The following is a 22,305-nucleotide window of genomic DNA, read 5'->3' on the forward strand; positions in this document are numbered from 1 at the left end:
TTGGGGATAGTAAAAGCAGACTAACAGGAACGAGTTTTCCTTATAAGTTTAATTTTTTCTAGATATTAAGTAGATTTTAATTTTATATTACATTAGAAGCAATGTAATTTTATATCTGAAGTCTGCTGCAAATTCACTTACCAGTATTATTCATTCATGAGAATGATATCATAGCTCTTTGTCCTCTTTAAAGTACTAGTTTACTGATGTGAGAGTTCTCTGTGGTCACTTTGTATGATGTTCTTTGTAGCATTGAGGCATGAGGTTACCTTTGTTGAAGAATTTTGAATTCAAGTTCTTCTTAAGTAAATTAGGAGTCTTTGATTATGGTCTCAAGCTACTGACTTACTGATTTCATTTTTTTAGGGACTATGATTACAGGAAAGTACACTCAAAATTGTATTTACTCTGGAGAATAAAGAATAAGTACAACTGCTATTTATTATTTAATGAGAACCAATCAACATTATTTTGTTTTCTAATATTACCTAGGAAATATATCATTAATTAAATGAAACCTACCATTAGATTGTGAATAGAATTATGGATGCAAGCAGCTTCTCCTGATTTTCTGAGTAATATTAGTTGTTTTAGGAAATATGGGTTATTAATGGCATTAACAGCAATTGATGTTGGAATACCTTAGATACAAGACCATTGTAAAAATGAATATTAAGTGAACTGACTGTATTGCAGGGATAAATAAGGAAGTCATACCCTGTGTTAGGCAAGCTTCATAACCTCAGGAAAGCTCCTTAAGCCCAGAAAGACTTTTTTTTTCCTAAAATAAAGATATTATATCTGCCCTGTTTCTGTCAAAAAAGGTCAGATATCTAATTTAGCAATAGTAACGAGGTCAACATATATAATTTGCAAGAAAAGCCTTTAGAAATCACAGAGCTCTCTACAAAAATACAAAGTTTTGTAGTTTTAACCATGAAGAAAAGTAATCGAGTAGAATATTTCTCAGAAAACACCATTACAGAATTCGCAGACTCTGTATCTTAATGTTTTCAGAGGAATGAGATGCTAAGGAGGTGATCACCTATGTTTCAGTGAAGATTGGGTTTGGCTGAACGGAACAATAACCAAGTTACAAGTCAGGTGCTTCTTGTCTGAGCTTTCTTCATCTGTAGGAAGTCGTCCTGGCCATCAAGATGTTTGATAGGACTGCACATTTTTTTTTTTTTTTGGCCTCCATCAGTTCTCAGCAATAGCTTTTATTCTTGTTTTTTCAAGTTATCTGCTATACCTTTTAGGTATTATATCCATATGCTTGTGAGTATGGTAGTGATGATGGAGGTCGAAGGTGGAAAGGAATTTTATCTAGATCACCTTTCCTAGCTACAAAAGAACTCTGGGGGATTTAGGGTTTGGTTGCTTGGTTGTTTGCTTGTTGATTAGCTTGGTACATGACAGCCCAGATGAAGTAAGAGTTCTTTTGGTTGGAAAGAGGAAGGAAATAGGTATTGGAAGGTAACAAGCAGCACCTGCCACAGCCCAGTTTTACCCTGTAAATGCCTTTTGTAGGTATACAGTTCTCGGAAAGAAATATTTTCTAAAAACATGAGGAACTCTTCCTAAGGGACTTTCCTATGTGTGTATTTAGGAGGACAAAGAATGAGGACAGACAGATAGGAACAGAAGGTGGAGGGATGGAAGTGGGAAGAGGAATAGACAAATGCAGTGTGGAGAATGCAGTGTGGTGTGATATTCCTCAGTGATTTTCCCCCTAAGATGAAGCAAATAAATAGATCATGTGGGATCACTCTGAGATACCTTATTGAAATCAACCAAACCAGTCATATCAATTGTTGTTCAGACACAAAGGATATATGGTCCTAGTTGGAAATCATTCCTGTAATAAAGCTAGAGTTATTTTTGAAGGAATTTTTAAGATATGGCCTTTAAAGCAATAGACTATAGGACTATAAACTATTTATGTATAGACACATATGTTCTGGTGTATGTTTGGCTACTCCAACTTGATGAGTTATGTAGAGTTATATAAACCAATGAACCTTCCATTTTTTTCTCTATAGTAGTACTTACCTTATAGATTTAAATGGGATAAAGATGATATAATTGCACCTTATCCTTAATACCAGTGATCATCCTACTGTAATGTGGCTTTATGAATATTCTATAGAGATCCGTATTTTTATACTTTTTCCATACAAATTATTTTGGGTTCTAATAAACTGTCCATCTCCCTGCCCCAATGTGGTATTCCAGTCTCTGCTTCCCTCCCACCCTTGTCTCACATATGCAGGCTTCTCTTCACCCTCACCTTTGAGACCTACTCCCATTTCTACTTACAGAGAGTAAATAGAACTTCTTCTGTTTTCTTCACTCTCAGTTCTCTCCCCACTCTGCTCTACCTCAGCCCCCATGCCTACTTGTTTCACCACTCTTCCTTCACCCCATTTTATTCAGTTTACTGGTGGCTGTCATACCACCTTGGTCATTGCCAACCCAGTTTAATGACTGGCAGTCACACAGCAGGTGTCAACTTTATTTTGCAAATGCAAGAAATATGCCTTTTCAGGTATTATGGAAAATGCTATTCACATTTCAACCCCCTGGGTATTCAAACACAAGACTTTCTTTGCACATGTGCTGAAATTACATCAAAGCAGTGAATACATTTGCAGGTTGTATCAGATTGAATGAGTACTGTAATGACCAAGTCAACCTCAGACATAAATGTAGTTGATGGATTCAACCTTTATGTTTTAACTGAAAAAGATATCTTGATTATTGAAGATAATAGATAATCAACAAAATACCCAAGATTTCTAGAAACTAAAACAGAGCTAAGGATCTAGTTTACTGTGAAAAAATACTTCAGTATTTAAGGTCATATACTTGTTAATTTTTTCCCAAGTTGGGAAAGAAGAATGCAAATAATAAGAATTCTACTCTGGAGAGATTAAAAAAATTTTAACAACCAACACGTTATTCAATATTCAGTGGACACTAGCAGAATTTGTGAAATAGTCTAGGCATTTGGTCATCTTTGCAAAGTTTTTTTTGTAAATATTTTCTAGTCAGGTGATACATAAGGAAGCAGATCAGTTCTTTGTTAAGGTGCCATCAGTTTGTTCCTTCTTCTCTTAGACTAGTAGTTTTTATTTGCCCAGTACCTGAGCAATGGAATAATACCTTTCTTGTTTTGTTTACTGTCAGGCTTTGCGCCAAAGGGTAAAACTCCTTACAAAAATGATCCTTGATAAATGGTCTTAGTATTAACCTGATGAGGGAGATATGGGCTGTTTCCATTTTTCAGGTGAAGAAACATCAGTGTAGTGATGGCGTGAGTATAGGAACTATTTGTCAGATCGTAGAGATTGTAGAGCATGTGCTTTTAATTACTGTGCTCCCTGGTGAGGAGCAAGCCACTTTCTTTCTTGTTTGGGTAAATTGGACACTGTTTTGTGTCCTTAATGCCTTAACATCACGTGTAGCATTCCAGTTCCTCATTCCCGGGGGCCTTGGCCTGTTTTCATTGACTTTGGGCCTATCCTAGACCTTACATGTGAGAAAGGTATAGACTTCTCTCTTGTTAGGCATGGGAAGAGTATCTTTACATACTGGCTGATGTCCTCTGTAGACCCAAAGCAGGTCATTTTCGTATGGGTTTGATTCCCTCTGTACCCTCTGAAGAGGAATGTCTGGTTTCCCTTTCCAGGACTACTCTGTAACACTAGTGTCTCTCCAGAATTTCAGCTTTATGTCGTGGTTTGAGTTGAGTTTTACTATGTGGAGAGTTTTACTATAGGCTAATTTAATCACTGCCTCACCAAAACTGTGAAATTTGAAAATCTTAAATTTTATTGTGCAGTCTTTTAAAATAATAATGTTGATTTAAATATTAGCTTTGGAAAGATTTCATTCCTTTTGATGGCTGCATAATATTCCATTGTATATACCACATTTGCAACGACATGGATGGAACTGGAGGGTGTTATGCTGAGCAAAGTCAGTCAGTCAGAGAAAGACATGTATCATATGACCTAACTGATATGAGGAATTCTTAATCTCAGGAAACAAACTGAGGGTTGCTGGAGTGGTGGGGGGGTGGGAGGGATGGGGTGGCTGGGTGATAGACATTGGGGAGGGTATGTGCTATGGTGAGCGTGGTGAATTATGCAAGACTGTTGAATCACATATCTGTACCTCTGAAACAAATAATACATTGTATGTTAAAAAAAAAGAAGAAGAAGAAGATAGCAGGAGGGGAAGAATGAAGGGGGGAAATCGGAGGGGGAGATGAACCATGAGAGATGATGGACTCTGAGAAACAAACTGAGGGTTCTAGAGGAGAGGGGGTAGGTGGATGGGTTAGCCTGGTGATGGGTATTAAAGAGGGCACATTCTGCATGGAGCACTGGGTGTTATACGCAAACAATGAATCATGGATCACTACATCAAAAACTAATGATGTAATGTATGGTGATTAACATAACATAATAATAAAAATAAATAAATATTAGCTTTGCTACTTAGGCACCAATTTGTCTATATTACTGCACACGTCTTTCTTTAGTTTTGGCCTTAGGCTTTTTAGAGAGGGAGCTCCTGATCTAATGATTTACTGTTACTAAATCTGTTATAAATTTGGCTTTCATGGATTTTCATGTAATTAAGATCTTCTTAGATTGTTCCACATTAGGAATAAAACTAAAATTATAAAGCAATTTATTTGAATTACACTTCATTCACTAATTATGTAGACTATACGGTTTGCTTCATTTAAGATTTCTAGGCCTCCAAATCTAGGAATTTTTAATCAAAAGAAGCACTTTGAGAGGAATGTAGTCTTTCTAATCCAATAAAAACAAGTTAGAATTTGTTTAGTAAAAAAAAAATTTGTATTTAAAGGAACATTTTGATCATAGAAATTATATAGTTGTGATAATAGTATATGTATACTAAGTTTATTCTTTTGATAAGTTTGTTCACGAAGCTTAAGGATAAGGTGAAGAAACTGTTCTAGAAGTTTTCTGATAGTTCTAATCCCAAATGTTATATGTTATAGAGCAAGAGTGAGATTTATGATTTAGGTTCTCTTCTTGGCATGTCTCTTTAGATTCTCCGAGGTCAGATATTTTTTCCTTATGACTTGAACTAGTTTGCTTGGTTTCATGATCTCTCCTGTATAAAATATATTTAAACAACAGGAATTTTTAATGAGATTATTAAAATGTAAGTAGAATCTTCTCATTTTACTATGTAATTTTAAGTATGGGTTTTCTGTTTCAGAATTGAAACTCAAACTAATCATTTGTACATTCTTTTCACTCTTGCCATAATCTCTTACAATTTTTAAAAAATTTTATAGGAGATGAAAATACAATATTTACATCCCAATAATATTTATTTATCAAAGATAATTGTCCTACTAGCTTTTGCTTTTGGAGTAAAATGGCCATCTAGGAATTATATATAATAAAATGTTTAGCTTATAAAGATTATCTCAAAAGTTCATGTGCAAAATTTCTGAAATTCACTTGTAGGAGAACCCATAGACTATTTCAGCCTCTTTTGTGCTTCTTGGCCATATTCCATACCTATATTGGTTTTGTTTAATCCACTTTGCTCGTCTAGGCTATGAGCAATATTTATGGTCAATTCTAGTTTTTAGATTCTAAGGCTCCATTTCTTTTCAAAATATGAAAATTGAGATCAGTGAAACAGGAGGAAACTGCTAAGTTTCCTTAGCATGAAAGGTGTGTTCTTTATAGCAAGAAGTGAAAGTTAAGCGTTTGATATGATGCAAGAAGAAAGGAATAAAAAAAAAATCTTAGGAACACTAAAAAACACAACACAACAGTTTGAAGTGATTCACGGTAGCGCGAACAGCCCTTCTCACACTGAGGGCCATGGTGTGTCGCTGTACAAGGTCTGTGAAACCTAACAGGATAGCCCAAGCCATTAAGAGTAGCTTAAAGGTGCTGCTGTATATCAGTTTTATTGAGACAAGGGATTGATCTATTAAGCTTAACTAAGTTACATCTATAGATATAATAAAATAGTTTTTAGCCCAAATTAGTTAAATTTAAAAGTTTGGTGTGTAACATATAGTGGAAATATATTTATATGGGACGCATCACTCTTTGATAAAGCCGGAAAAGTTTCTGTGTATACACTTCATTAATTAAGAGAGAGGGAGGGGCACCTGGGTGGCTCAGTTGGTTAAGCGACTGCCTTCAGCTCAGGTCATGATCCTGGAGTCCCGGGATCGAGTCCCGCATCGGGCTCCCTGCTCGGCAGGGAGTCTGCTTCTCTCTCTGCCCCTCCCCCCTCTCATGTGCTCTCTCTCATTCTCTCTCTCTGAAATAAATAAATAAAATCTTTAAAAAAAAAATTGTAAAAAAAAAAAAAGAGAGAGGGAGTGAGTGCACGCCAGGGTTGGGTGGTCATTTATCAAGAGACCCTTAGGAAGGTGGTAGCTTTACACTGAGAGAAGCTGCATCATCAGTGTCCTATAAAAAACTGATGATATACTAGGGGCGCCTGGGTGGCTCAGTCGGTTAAGCGTCTGCCTTCAGCTCAGGTCATGATCTCAGGGTTCTGGGATCGAGCCCCGCATGAAGCTCCCTGCTTGGTGGGGAGTCTACTTCTCTCTCTCCCTCTCCCTCTCCCTCTGTGTGTGCTCTCTCTCTCTCTCTCTCTAGTTCTTACTCTTTCTCAAATAAATGAATAGATTCTTAAAAAAAACAAAACAAAACAAAACAAAAAAAAGATGATATACTCTAATCTGAGGAAGTGCATTATCCCAAATGGAAAGAAGTTTATTCTTGTTAAATGACTCTCAAAAAGTCTTTGGGAAGCTGAAGGGGTCATGCAGAATACTGGGATAAGTAAATGGAAGCTGTTACCACAACGAAGTCCTTCCAGACCATATGACAAGATAGTTACTAGACCCAGAAGGATAGAGTGACGTATAGAAGACAGCCCTGAGAGAAAAAGACATCCAATGGCAACTGACTTTTCACTGAGGGAGCCAGGGATTTAATTACCCTAACTCACATGTCTCCTTCCCATCTCTAGCTGGGGCTCTCAACTGGCAAGGACAATTAGAAGCAAAAGGACAAGAGGAATCTGATAGCTATACAGGACACTGCCCAGTCAGAGAGCACAATGGAGAAGGGTAGAGAGAGGATCTAGATAAGCAAACAGAAGCAATCCAGAATAGAGAAATTACAGTCCTTAAGGTTCAATACTCATAGCAGAATAAAAACCTATGTGTAAAAATATACAAGTCTAAGAAACATAAGCACCAAATATATGCAAAAGGATTGACAGGGTGGCTATTGTTATATCAACGAAAGTATCAATTAACTATAATATACAAGTGTATATGTGTATATAAAATATGCATTTAAAATGTTTAATTAGGGACGCCTGCGTGGTTCAGTCGGTTAAGTGTCTGCCTTCTGCTCAGGTCATGATCCTGGGGTCCTGGGATGGAGCTCCACATCGGGCTCCCTGCTCAGTGGGGAGCCTGCTTCTCCCTCTCCCACACCCCCTGCTTGTGTCCCCTTTCTCGCTGTCTCTCTCTGTCAAATAAATAAAATCTAAAAAAAAAAGTAAAATGCTTAATTAAATAAAATAGTTATTACATGGTACCTGGAAATAAATACTAAACTTTATCATTTTAAAAAGCAAAACACCTGGGGGCGCCTGGGTGGCTCAGATGGTTAAGCGTCTGCCTTTGGCTCAGGTCATGATCCCGGGGTCCTGGGTTCGAGTCCCGCATCGGGCTCCCTGCTAGGCGGGGAGCCTGCTTCTCCCTCTGCCTCTGCCTCTCTCTCTCTCTGACTCTCATGAATAAATAAATAAAACATTAAAAAAAAAAAAAGCAAAACACCTGGAATAATTTGTGTTATTATTTCAAAAAATGAAACCAAAGTTGCCATCATTACCTAAAAGCACCCTGTAAGTTTAGATGTATGCATTAAGAATAAAGTGTATACTGGGGTGCCTGGGTGGCTCACATGGTTAAGCGCCTGACTCCTGATTTCGGCTCAGGTCATGATCTCAGGATCATCAGATCGAGCGCCATGTGAGGGGATTGGGATTCTCTCTCTCTGAGCCGAAGGCAGACGCTTAACCGACTGAGCCACCCAGGAGCCCCTAGTTTATCATCTGTTTTTTATGGAACACTGATGATGCAGCTTCTCTCAGTGCTGCATGATGAAGCTACCACCTTCCTAAGGGTATCTTGATAAATGGAAAAGAGAGTGGGAAGATGCTGATATGGGGACAGGCTTCATCTCACATATAACCCCAAGTCTCGCTTCCATCTAGAACATGGACACACAGAGTGAGTGGCATGGCTTTCTCCAATTTGACCGAATACTTGGGAACAAAACAAAACAAAAGAGAATTATAAAATTTGAGAGCAGTAATTTAAACTAAAACTTAATTATAATTTTTGCCACCATCCAAGAGAAGGTAATTTAAAGAAATTTCTCTTAATTTAAAAAATTCATGAGAAGTCTGCTCGCAATGAAGCCAATGAAGACTTTGCAAAAGTCTCCTCATTGAAAGCTCTGCTTTTGAGCCTGCATCTACCATTCAGCAAATCTCATATCCTACCTCAGGGACTGGCTCTAAATGACTAACACCTGTCATCTTGCTCTCAGTAATGTATTTCTCTAAGTCTAAATTTTTAATTCTAGAAAAATGCCCTGGTTGTCCGGAGTATAATCAAAAGCTAGCTAACAGAAGTCCACTATGGGTTGCATCTGAAGTTTTCACAGCAGGATAAGTTGCAGATGTGCAACTCGATGCCTCAGAGTTCCTGGGGATTCTCACACACACACACACACACACACACACACACACACACACACACACCCTCAAAAACCAATTCCAAGAGATAGTAAATGCCATGTAATAGAGAAAAGTCCATGTGCTTCCACTGATGCTCAAGTTCAGAAGATACTGTACCACTCCTCATATCCTCTAACTCCAACTCCATAAATCATTGCAACTCAGAATAGTATGCATCTGTGTCTTTCAGTAATTATCATGTTCTTCTGTAGGACTCACACTGGTAGTACTTTCCCCTGGTACTTGTTATTGTTACTGTGAATGGGATAATTTTCTATTACTTTGTTTCAATGTGTTTAATTCTACTAATTTTATACACTCTTTGTATATCTGGACAGGTCCTTAAACCCTTGAATTATGTGGATTTCATTTGATTCCTTTGGACTTTCTATATAGAATATTATGTCACCTATAAATAAGGATAGTTTTTCTCTTTCTTTATAATACATATATCTCTTTTTTATCTCTTGTATTTCTAAAGACCTCCAATGCCATGTTAAATAGATACTCAAGCAGGAGTATCTAGGGTTGAATTAAGTCTTTCCTGTAAAGGCAAGAAGCTCTACCTTTCTACGGTTTTGCTGTTTGTTTCATGCCCACTTTATGTAGTTGACATATAGAATTTGTGATGCCTATTTTCATCTTATATTCTTTTTTGTTAAATTACAGATTCTGAACATCATGTTAAATGCAAAAAAATAATGCAATTGGAATTGAGAGAATAAAATAAGGATTCAGGCAAAATTAAGATAATGCTTTCCTGAAACAAGCTATAAGGATAAATGATGTATAAATTTCCTGTGCCTGCTGTAACAAATTACCACAGACTTGGTGGCTTAAAACAACAGAAGTGTATTCTCTCACAGTGCAAGCGACTGGAAGTCCAAATTTCATTTCCCTAGGCAGAAATCATGGTGTCAACAGGTTCATGGTCCTGGAAAGGCTTTAAGGGGGCATCTGTTCTTTGCCACTTGTGGCTTCTGGTGGCTGTCAGCCTTGCCTCATGTCTGGCTGCATCACTGAAATCTCTACCTGTATGGTCACATTGCCTCCTCCTCTTCTGTCTGTCAAATTTCCCTGTGTCTCTCTCTGATAAGGACACTTGTAAAGGCATTTAGGTCTTATTTAAATAATTCAGGATAATCTCCTCATTTCAAGATCTTTAATCACATTTCCTATTTTTGTTTTTTGTTTTTTTTTAAAGATTTTATTTATTTATTTGAGACAGAGAGAATGAGAGAGAGAGAGAGAGCACATGAGGGGGGCGGGTCAGAGGGAGAAGCAGACTCCCTGCTGAGCAGGGAGCCCGATGCGGGACTCGATCCCGGGACTCCAGGATCATGACCTGAGCCGAAGACAGTCACTTAACCAACTGAGCCACCCAGGCACCCCCTTTAATCACATTTGTAAAAAGTTTACCATATAAGGTGACATTTTCAGGTTCCAGGGATTAAGGACAGATATATTTAGGGGTCGCCATTCATCCCACTAGTATCTGCCTGTTGTCCCTCATAGATTTATTCTGTCCCCCATGCAAAATATTTACACCTCATTTCAGTATCTCCACATGTCTCAGTCCATTATATCAACTCAAGTCAAAAGGCCCATATCAATATCATCAGCTCCAAGTCCTAAACCTTACTGTATAAATTGTTGAAATCTGTTATAGGTAAGACTCAGCATATGATTCATACTGGGCAAATTTCTTCTCTATTGTGAGCCTGTGAAACTAGAAAACAAGTTATCTGTTTTCAAAATAGCATAGTAGAATAGTTAGACATTTCTTTTCCAAAAGAAAGAAAGTGTAAGGCAGAAAAGAATCATTGGTCCCAAGCAATATTAATCTTTAACTTGATCACATCTGCAAGAACTTTACCAAGTTCCAGTGATTAGAATCAATTTGGGTGATTCTAGCCCAACCAAATATGAAAATGTAGTACAAAACTAGAATATTTAAAATAGTTTGCTGTAGTTCAGAAGTAACATATAGAGAGATAGAGGTGGAAATTTATTATAGAATTAACTGTATTCAAACAAAGAGGGAAAAGTAGATCATTAAACAAATTCTATTAGTATATAATATGTATAAATCTGAAATGATTCTAATAATACAGTGTAAATTATGAAGTTTTAAGGTAAAAGTATCCTGCTTAATTATGAAGAAGGCTGTTTCTGAAAATGACTCAAAACTCAAAAAAGGGTTGATATGTCTGAAATATAAAAATTCAGAACTCTACAAGGTAAACAAAAAAAAGTAAAAAAAAAAGGGGGGAAATATTTACAATTGCATGGCTTTCTCATTGCTAACAAAAAATATAAAAGACCTGAAGGCAATTACCTGTATTCACCTGTGAATTCCACAGCTTTTTCCTGTATGGTCTAGAAGGGTTCTAAAATCCATAATCCTGTTTTCTCATTCATAAAATGCAGATAACAGTAGATAGCTCATAAAATTTTTCTGAAGATTAGGGGCACCTGGGTGGCTCAGTTGGTTAAGCGACTACCTTTGGCTCAGGTCATGATCCTGGAGTCCCTGGATCGAGTCCCGCATCGGGCTCCCTGCTCAGCAGGAAGTCTGCTTCTCCCTCTGATCCTAACCCCTCTCATGTGCTCTCTCTCATTCTCTCTCTCTCAAATAAATAAATAAAATCTTTAAAAAAAATTTGTGAAGATTAAATGAAATACTACATGTAAAGCTCTTAAAATAGTGCCTTAAGAGTAGTAAATACTTAATTATTACTAATTACTGTCATTATGGTTATTAATATAAATAATTATTTTAATGTGCATAGACCAAATGGATAAAGGACTTGACTAGGTACTCCACAGAAAAATAAATATGGACAAAAGCATATGAAAAGATAATCAACTTCTGTAAACAATAAGGAAAATTTATTTAAACAATTATGATATATTGAATTTTTAATTTTTTTATTTAAAGTTTAGTTTAAGCAAAGAAAAAGATCATTATCAGTTTGACAGCTTAAATAAAGTTCTTCGAGGGAGATTCTAAGCATATAGTCTCTGAATATCTTTTTCACAGAAATTTAATAGAAAAAGAAGAATCCTTTAAAACCCTTGAGGCTATATGTAGGATGATTGTGTGAGGTGGGATTCCAGAGAGTGCTCATTGCTGAGAACATATAAGAGCTTCACGGATGAATGGCTGTGGTAGAGTAAGTCTCCACCAGAACTTTCATATCTTATATTTTCATCAGAATTGACTCCTCTAGTGAAGCAGATGGTGCCGGCTCAAATGGTTAAGGCTAAACAAGGATACCACTGCATATTTATTAGAATGATAAAATTTAAAAAAATTGCCAAGGGTTGTTGTGGATGTGGAATGTTGGTAAAGATGTGGACTAACTGGAACTCTCGAAAATTACTGGTAGAAATGCAAAGTGGTACAATTACTCTGAAAAATAATGTAGTTTTTTATAAAGTTATATTTAAACTTTATCATACAGCTGGGCAGTCTCAATCCTAGGTATTTACTCAAAAGATGTAATCACATATGTCTATGAAAGGAATTGTGTTCAGAAGTTCATAGCAGTTTTATTCATAAAAAGACAAATGCCAACAATTAGTAAGTAAACATATTGTGGTATATCTATTCAATTGAATACTGACAAACCACTGATACTGGAACAAATGGCCGAATCCTAAAAGTATTACAATAAGTGAAGAAAGCCTGACATTAAAATAGTACTTTTAAATTCCATTTACAGGAATTTTTAGAAAGGAAATCTATGGTGAGAGAAAGCAGATCAGTGTCTTTTGAGGGTGGTGGTGGGGATATGTGTAAGTATAAAAGTATATAAATGCAGAGGGCATTAGGGAACTTTTTGGGATGGTGCAAATTTTCTATATCATGTTTGTGAAAGTGGTTATTGTATACCTTTGTTCAAACTCATTGAATGGTACACTTAAAATTGATGAATTTTATGGTATGTAAATAATACCTCAAAAAAGCCACTGGAAATATTTAGTAGAGTTTGTTATAGGTACAGTATCTCAGCACTTATAGAGTATTTTCTCAATTTAAAATGTTATGATCCAAAAAAAAATTATGATCCACAGAAATAGTCAAAAATTTTAAATTAATAACTTAAAATGCAACTTTGGAGATTTAGAGTGACTTTATTTTTTAAAAAATAAAATAATAAGCCCTTATAGGAAAAGAAGAATCACTCATCAGAAAAATAACAGTGACAGCTAAGAAGCTGATTCTCTGATATATGAATATTTTGTATATTGTGTGTGTGTGTGTGTGTATATATATATATAAATTAGTACTTTCTGCTGCTTAGAAAATTAACATGATATTTAAATTTGTTTTGCTTTAATAAAGATGGGTATATTTTATTTTTATTTCTTAAATCTGATTTTGTTTTAATTTAAAATAAAAGTATTTTATATTTCAGGAAATAATAAAACCAATTTGAGAGTCATTAAATACATATTTCAAAATTATGCAATGTAACCATGTTTTAGCGTTCCCTTTTACTTTCAATAAAATTCTGATGTGGCTATAAAATATATGAACACCTCAGCTATACAAAATAATCTCAAAAAATCTCACCAAAATACTGTAATGGAGTATCATTTACCTTTATTAAAGATAAGGAAGCTGTGACTTACAGTAAATAATTGCCTCAAAGTTACAAGTCTTGGAAGTAAAAGTCTGTCTAAATTTAAAGTTTGTCCATTCTCGGGTATGGAAATTATGTTGGTTAATTTTTGTCCCTTAAGAGTGTGGTACATAGAGAGAGAAAGGGCAAAATTTATGTAAAAACCTGACACTATTTTATCTTTTTCTTATTTGGTCTCCTATTAGGGAGTCCTAAGTGTCTCTGAAATATGGCTGCTGGATAAGTTTACAGTGTTTGGCAGTTCTCTTTTAAGCCTCTTGGGGTTATGCCAAAGGGACAGGATCCCATGGGAATTTGGTCTGAATTCTCATCCAAATGAACACCTGCTGTCATTGTGTCTTATCAATCCTGTAGTTAGCAATGCCAACTCTCTCTTTGTGGTGAAACCCATTTAACACATGGAAAAGGCATGCCAGTGTTCCTCACTAGTTTTTATTTATCCCCTCTTTTACCACATAATCCATTGCCCAAGTATCTTGGAGATAGAACTAACATTCAGTCTATCCTTGGCTATTTGGTGTTCTATATTTCTGGGAGTTTACTCAATTATAGTCCAGTCTAATTAAATGATCTTCTTCAGATACTCTCTTTTCTTCTCCTTTCCCTTTTCCCTCCTTTCTTCTTTCCCCCTCTCTGTCCTTTTTATGTTGCTTTGAAAAGGAAGAGATCTGTTATAGCAAAAATAGATGCTTGTGAAGCAAATTAATCTACACAGTCTATTTTTAAAAGTCTCAGTTCTCTATGTTAGCAGGAACAAATAATTCAAGCAGAAGCAAGTTTAATGATAGTCTCCCTATGGATAACCAATATTGACCATCCATTCTTAGGACTTGAATCATATTCCTTTGCTTTTTGTTCAACTGGTCTGCTGGATGTATGCATTTAATTATAAGGTATTACAAATTGATTTTGAACCAGATTAGGGATAAAGTCAAAATAAATGGTTTTAAAAAATTAATGATCAAGGCACATAATATATCATAAATAGCCCAGCTCACATTTTTATCTATAATTTCATACCACAATAAGACAACATTCTAAGATAGAATATATTTATGACTTATTAGTGAGAATTAAAAAAAAAAAGGAAGAAACTCTGTGACTGGATTTGAGAGCTATTGAACCAATAAAAGTGAACCATCTTGATATTCCTACTTCTTAGCAAACCAGGAAGTTGATCATGTATATATAACAAAGATAGAATATCAAACCATACAGGGTTTTTTTGGTAACTTTTTAATAAGTGTTTCTACGTACACCTGTCTGTATCTTTGTGTCCTTTTCTCTTGTGGATTAATTCAATTACTTAATGATTTTGAGAGGATAAAATGTACGGGAAAAATTGCAGCGCTATTACAGCTTTATCTTGTAGGGAAAGCAACTCAGTCTGCCATCTGCAGTGGGCATTGGTCCCTCTCTTGTTGTGCCTCATGCTTTGTTATGCATGAGTAAGCACATTAGCCTTTTCATTTCATTCATTAGACTTTTAATCCTTGATTAGTGTTTTCTAGATTCTCTCAAATACACAACTTCTTTATTTCCTTTGTGTTTGGTTTTTCTTTTTTTTTTTTTATCTGCACTATGAAACAAAATTAACAGTTAATCGCAACAATAGCCCTGTTTCTACTGAGATGACTGGTAAATATATTAGTTTCTCATTGTGGCATGATTAATCATGTGTAGATGAAGAATGGGAAAATATATTCTTGCTTGGAATATAACAAGGGCAACTGTTTAAAGTCAGCAAGGACAGTCTTTATGTTTGAAAAGCTTGAATCACAATATTCCACCAGTCTCCCATGCTCAGTGTGATTCTGTCTTATAGGAACTCTGAGTGGATTTCTTAAAAGAAAGAAATCCATTAGGGTTCATAACTGGTGCATTTGGAGTCTCAGAGCCTAGTTACACTTATCATCAATTTTCCAGAAATACTTTTTTTCTCTTTGTTGCTTTTTTTTCTCCATTAAGCAAGATAAGATATGTCAGAAAGTTGCTTGTGAACAGTTAATAATTACACATTCAAGACACTCTTAGCAAACTTTGAAGTCCTGTAATATACTTAACTTTTTTATATATGCACCCTCACACTATCTTTTTACTCATAATTAATCTCACAGGACTAGAAAGTACTCCACCTGATTACTCCTCTACTTAGGCCATTCTTCCAGCTACGTGTAACAATATTTTCAACTACTTTTAACATTTATGTTCATAGACACTCTCTTAAACATACTTTGATCATGAGGCCAAAATCAGGTAGTAAAGGAGATACATAAATTAAATAGAAATCAGTTCCTAGAAGTCAATATGACAAGTGACCAGTGGTGAAATGATGACGTAAATCACACACTGAATTTGTATAGATTACTCATTTTTGCCTAATTTCAGAATATCTTCTGGGCAGCGATAGTGTTAAGAAAGAGTTACTTTAAAAATATTATTAGTTAATTTTTGTCTTTTAATCTTTATTTCCATAAGATAGTAGGATCATAAACTGCCTCATTTTACTTTTCTATTTCTCTCCTTAGGATGCTTCCATTGCACACAGATTCCACATCATGAGAGAAAAACACCCAGAAAAATTCAACAGTAGGTAAGGTGACAAATGATAAAATTATAATTGTGGTTGCTGTTGATGAATTATGTCATGAAAAGAACCACTATATGGTATAAAACATTTTACATATAACGGCTGAATAACATTAGGGGTGTGTGTAAATATTGGGACAAAAGTGTAAATGAATTTAATTTTTCCTCTGGTTTTAACGAAACTACACTGCGGAATGCAATTGTGATCTCTAATCCATTCTCATGTTGAAAAGAAGAATTTCAAGTATATAAGGTGAAAATAATAAGATACATGGGAAGTCTTTACATGGCTAGGGGTATGAAGGGTGATCATCCTAAATCCCAAAGAAAAACATGGGACTGTGATTTGGTAATGCTGAGTAACTGTGTATTACAAAGGCATCAGGTAAGCCCTGGCATCTCTGTACCATCTGTCCAGTATTGGCCTCAACCAAATGGAAAATAAACCAGAGAATTATCAATGCTAACATAAACTAATTTTAAAGATTTATTCTTTAAGGAGAAGAGCCTTGACAATTAGAATTAGTTCTGCTACTATAGTAATACACATTTTTCCCTTCCAAATGTAGATGTTGACTTTTTTGGATATTCAAGGACATAGGGGAAGGTTTGGTTTTGTATCTTTCCCATTTCTAGACAGAAACAGGGCTATTTCCCCTCGACCCCCCTAGAAATATGAGACAGAAGAAGTGAATCATCTTTGCTTCAATTATACCCATTTCTACTATGTTCATTTCACAAAGTTACAAAATCATAATCTGTCTTTCTATGCAGATATTTGAGTGATTTATATATTAATGTTCAAAGCCCAAGTCTCTATAGTCCCTGTGTTTGGCTAGTTTAACAACCCTGGAAATCATAAATCATGATGTTATGTTTTGCCTTTTCTCTCATGGTTCAGCCAGGTACAATTTTGGTTTAAATAAAATGGAAGAAATGTACATATGAGTATGTACATGTGCGCATCATATCTTTAGAGGAATTCACCAAAATCTCTTAACTCTGGTTCCTCCTGGAAAAGGAAACTAAATAGTTGAGGTGGAGACTAAATTTTTACTGTATACTTTTTTTGTGTGAATTTTGTACCATGTGTATTATAAAATTTAGTAGTGATCTCATTAAAATTTTGTACCTGTAAGTTTTCTTTGCATGTAGAATAGACATTTTCATTTTACAAGATTTAATTTTTCATGAGATATATGAGAATAAATTGATCTAACAATGAAATCATATTCACCTTATAGTAGATTTCAACACATATTAATATACCTTGAATGTCCTGAAAATGAACATATTTGTTAATGTACATAAAACCTTATTACAAAATCTAGCCTATGCTTACTCAAATGCTATCCCATGCAGCATTCATATGTTGATATTCATATGTTAAAATACATTTCAAACAAAAAAATAATTGTTGTTTGAGAATGAGGCATGCAGCGTCCCCCATCCAGGAGTTTCACAATTTAAAGCCCATTAAGACTTTAAGAAATACCTGGGGAAATAAACTTTGTTAATGTTTAAGGCATTTTTGTTCCAAACTTAGCAGAGAGAGAGAAAGGGAGAAACAGAAGAGATGAGGGCAGAGGGAAGAAAGGAGAATTAAAAGTATAGAGAAAGTGTATCAATCTATTTATGTGATAATCAAATTGACATAATATATATAAGAATGCCAATGTTTATGATCCTCTCACAAGTGTCCGAGGTTAATGCAATCTGTTCTCCAGAATAATTTTAATTCTTCTTAATAAGACTTCTGTTGTTCACATATATATATATATATATATATATACTTATTTTTTTATTATTGATTGCAGTACTAATTTATGACATTCCTTACTGCCCAATGTGTGGTTAAATAGTATGTACAGCAAAGTGTGTGTACATCCTAATGTATTTAAAAGGTGTAAAACTACATCCTATTGAAGCTTATTTGTAAATTTGAGGGATGAATAAACCTTGCACAGTTTAAAAGGAATATTTCATTTGGAACAGTGATAATATAGAAAATACCTTTTAGATTCACACCTTACATGTTTCTCCTGTGAGTTCCAAGAATGCCAGGTATATAGTAGATGCTCAGTGTATTATCTGTTTTTCGGTTAACAGCTCTAAAATTGCCTGTATTACCAGGTCAGTTAGGCGTATACATTTCAATCTGTACTTTTGCAGATTGTCTTCACTGAGAATTACAAGCATTTAGATAATTCCCTAAACTATAATGCAACATATTCAGAATATGGAAATTTTCTAATAAATTTTTATGAGGAAGACATGCCACATATTGTGCACAAGCTATTTCATACTTAAAAGGGCAGATTTTCCGATTTCAACTTTGAGACACGTTCAGCCATAGCACTCTTCTGTATTTTGAGGAATTTGCAAATGGATTTTTTTAAATACTCCTAATAATGGTGTTTCAGATCAGATCTCTTGTCACAATAAATCATATGCCATTAATATTATCCTCTAGCATGCTCACCTTGAAATTCATTTATATTTTAAAGAACCTGATGTTTCTAACATTATCTTAAGGAAATTAATTACCAAAATATATAGTTCTCTCTATGCTTCTTCTGACAGAAATTGAAAGAACTGGGAAAGATAATGATTTTTCCGGTGCTTAAGAAAGTGCTAGTTGAGAGGTTTATATCTTATTCTTTTCCAAATTTTTATGTAAATCTAAGTTAACTGTTAAAAGGAAGTATGCTGTTTAACTTTCTAAACTTTAAGATATTCTTGAGTCCAACCAAAATCTTTTTCATTATTTTAGATTCAGATAATCCTTGGAGTATTTATGCTACTATTATTTCAAACCATTTATTACATGATATCAGTATTTAAAACATTAACTTGACTATTACTATTAACAATCACATAAAAAAAAACCCAACTATTAACAATCACATTTGGGCCCTTATAATTAACATACATTGCTGGTTCTCCTGGTCTGTTGATAGTAGAGCCTTGTATTCCTTCTCAGCCTTTTGGCTACGATCAAGTGTAGAGTAGAGCATTGTATGCTCTTACTTTAAAAAAATGATATTAATCATTGTATATTGGCACAATAAAATATGTATCCATTAAAATGATCATTATGAAGGCTTATAATAATTTTGAAAAAAAACTCAAAACCGTTTAATTCATCCATGAGTGAAATCTTGCAACATTAACAAGGACTTCCAAGTAATACGCAAAATGGAACTAGTTACAGAAAAAGTATTGGTGATCTTACAAAGATTTATTAATATTGTAGTTATAGCTTGTTTTCAAAGAACTAATTCAAGCTTTTAATAAACAATACTTGATACCATTTGCTAGCAAACACTGATGGCCCACAGTACTCCACAAAGAGACTAATTCACTAAGTCCACAAGTAAGTACTCATTTAAAAGTATCTGCTCTCAAACCCCCTGAATGAAACAAAGACCGTTTTCTTAGTCTCCTTTTCAGAGGAATATACTCCATTCCTGTTCTACTTTCTGCTTTTTATGAAGAAATCTACAACTGGAAAAGTGAAATTGGTGTGTGAATTTAAATAAAGCAGTTTAACTCATAATCTGTGCAGTGGTACCAGATATGTCCCAGGGCCTTACCCTGCACATGTGTGAAGGAAGAAACCAAACTGACAAATTGGTATACCAGACGTATACTTCATCACTATATTAATAAGCCCTGATATAAAAAAGAAGCTAGGCTCTCCAAATCACCCAAGAAATTAAGAGCAGACATGAATTTAGAAAATTTGTCTTTGCCTTTAAAAATCACACTCATTCTGTGGAGTGATTCTCTCTTTTTTTTTTTTCCCCCTGACAATAGGCTTGGTGAAATCATAGAATGAGACTCTTTCCGGGACTTTAGTATCTATACATGGCATGGAACATAATGAGCACTTTGTAGATATTTGCTAAATTTATTTACTAAATTATTTATTATTGAGTGGTGTATTTGTCTTTTAAATACCTAACTACTTTTATAGTTTACCCTTTTTATAGTGCCAAATATGTAATAGAAAAAATAAAGTTGAAATATGTCTGGAATGAGTCTTCATTCTAAATAACTATTTTTTCAGGTACTAATAATGCCTTTTAGTTTTTCACTACAGTGCTCATGTACGTCATTTCCAAAGACCCCAGCAATATTAATAAACAAGTAAAAATCCTGCTGTATAAATCTCTGAGCACTGTGAATGTTTTGCTAATGAATAATACAAGCTTTGTAGATTTGTTTAGCACTTGTTATCATCAACTTTATAGGTCAACAATATGTAATTATCAACCAATTATTAATATTTTCCTGGTGATGCTGAACTGAAGACTGAGTATAAAAAAATCACTCTCTCTCTCTCTGTAGTAATTTTGTAAGTTGCATATCATGTGATATTAAGCTAAAGACAAACAAATTTTGCATAAATGATAAGAAAAGATATTTTATGGAAGCAAATATTTTTATTGGTCAAATAACTCATAAAATATTCTTATTGATCTTGAAATGCCAATTTTTTTATAAAGATTTTTATTTATTTATTTGTCAGAGAGAGAGAGAGAGAGCACAAGCAGGGGGAGCAGCAGAGGGAGAGGGAGAAGCAGACTCCCCACTGAGCAGGGAGCCCAGTGTGGGGCTCGATCCCAGGACCCTAGGATCATGACCTGAGCCGAAGGCAGACGCTTAATGACTGAGCCACCCAGGCGTCCCCTTGAAATGCCAATTTTATACCTGTATAAAATTGTATTTATTTTAAACTGTGTGTATGTATATCTGTTCTTAACTTGGAGATTATATTTTTCCATATATTCTATACTACATTTTATGTGACATACTATAATTTACAAGTTAATAGAGAAATAAAACCTCTGAATCTTTTTTTTTTTTAAACTTTCCACCTTGGTGTTCTAGAGGTATAGCAGACAGATAAGAACAATGAAATAAAATTGTTGATTATTATCTAGACAGAAAAGTTCCAGCTGAAGTTCTAGAATAAAACGTGGGGTTAAGAATAAAATAATGTTTCAGTAGTGATAGAAAAATGTTGTATCATAGCCAGATATTTTTATTTATTATTTAAAGACCAGTGAGAAGTTGTTTCTCTGAATTCAGTAAAATACATTTCTCGAAGCTTTAAGAGCAATGCTCAAATTCTGTCTTATATCATGATGACATATTCATATATCAAATTTTCTTCATATACTATAAATATTTTTAATGTGTGTTTAGTAAAAGCCAATTTAAATTATCTTTCAATGAATTTCACGATATAGTGTCTTACATACATATCTTACATATGTTTTTAAGTTAATCACAATATAGCAAATAAAACAAGATATCCCTTCTTTTTTCTCTCTGAATGTTTTAAGTACACATATTTATAGAATTTCATTTTCTGGAATTCATCTTTTCTTATACTTTGAAATTATAGGAATTAAAAAAATTTACATAATAACTTTTATTGGTATTTTTTAAATCTGTAGAATAATTGATTTTTAAATTAAAGACATATTCACACTCCATTTAAAACAATGTAAGTGAAGACAGAATGGAGTCTGCATTGTCTTTAAGGCATTTGACCTCACTTTTGCAACCATCAGTCAAGACAGCTTTGTTACTGTATAGTGAAACATTTTATCTATTTAAGAATGTACATAATTCCACTTTATGTAAGGGGTACCATCTTTTATAAATTAGGGAAATAGTACTACTGATATTAAAAGTTAAACATTTTCATTTTTAGTATGTTGAATAAAATCTATATTCATTAGAAAAGTTAGTGTTGTACAGGGACTTTTTTTTTTTTTTAAAGATTTTATTTATTTATTTGAGAGAGAGAATGAGATAGAGAGCATGAGGCGGGGAGGGTCAGAGAGAGAGGCAGACTCCCTGCTGAGCAGGGAGCCCGATGCGGGAGTCGATCCCGGGACTCCAGGATCATGACCGGAGCCGAAGATAGTCGCTTAACCAACTGAGCCACCCAGGCGCCCTGTACAGGGACTTTTTGGACAGGATTATATTCTCGTGAGAATTCTGTATCCTAAATCATTTTTTTATGTTTTCATTTTCTGTGTACCTAGCCAATTTTGGTCTTTTTAAAAAATAGAAATATACTCATTTTTCATTCTCACTTAGAATGACTACTCAATTATATCTTTTAAATGACATTTCTTGAAATTTTTTGTGTCAGCACTATTACTAAATCAGTGTTCCCACATGACTAAACTATGATCTG

The 22,305-nt window shown here is 34.5% G+C and overlaps 1 protein-coding gene across 1 annotated transcript in view; it reads left to right on the top strand.

Annotated features, from left to right (window-relative positions):
- DGKB (diacylglycerol kinase beta) overlaps positions 1-22,305 on the top strand; it is a 480,803-nt gene that overhangs the window by 357,523 nt on the left and 100,975 nt on the right. Inside the window, exon 19 of the mRNA XM_081800920.1 lies at positions 16,025-16,089. Coding sequence (XP_081657046.1) covers positions 16,025-16,089 — 65 coding nt within the window. The remainder of the gene's footprint in view (positions 1-16,024; positions 16,090-22,305) is intronic.

This window comes from Leptonychotes weddellii, chromosome 12, assembly GCF_054177405.1.
Source record: "Leptonychotes weddellii isolate Sample4059 chromosome 12, ASM5417740v2, whole genome shotgun sequence".
NCBI lineage: Eukaryota > Metazoa > Chordata > Mammalia > Carnivora > Phocidae > Leptonychotes > Leptonychotes weddellii.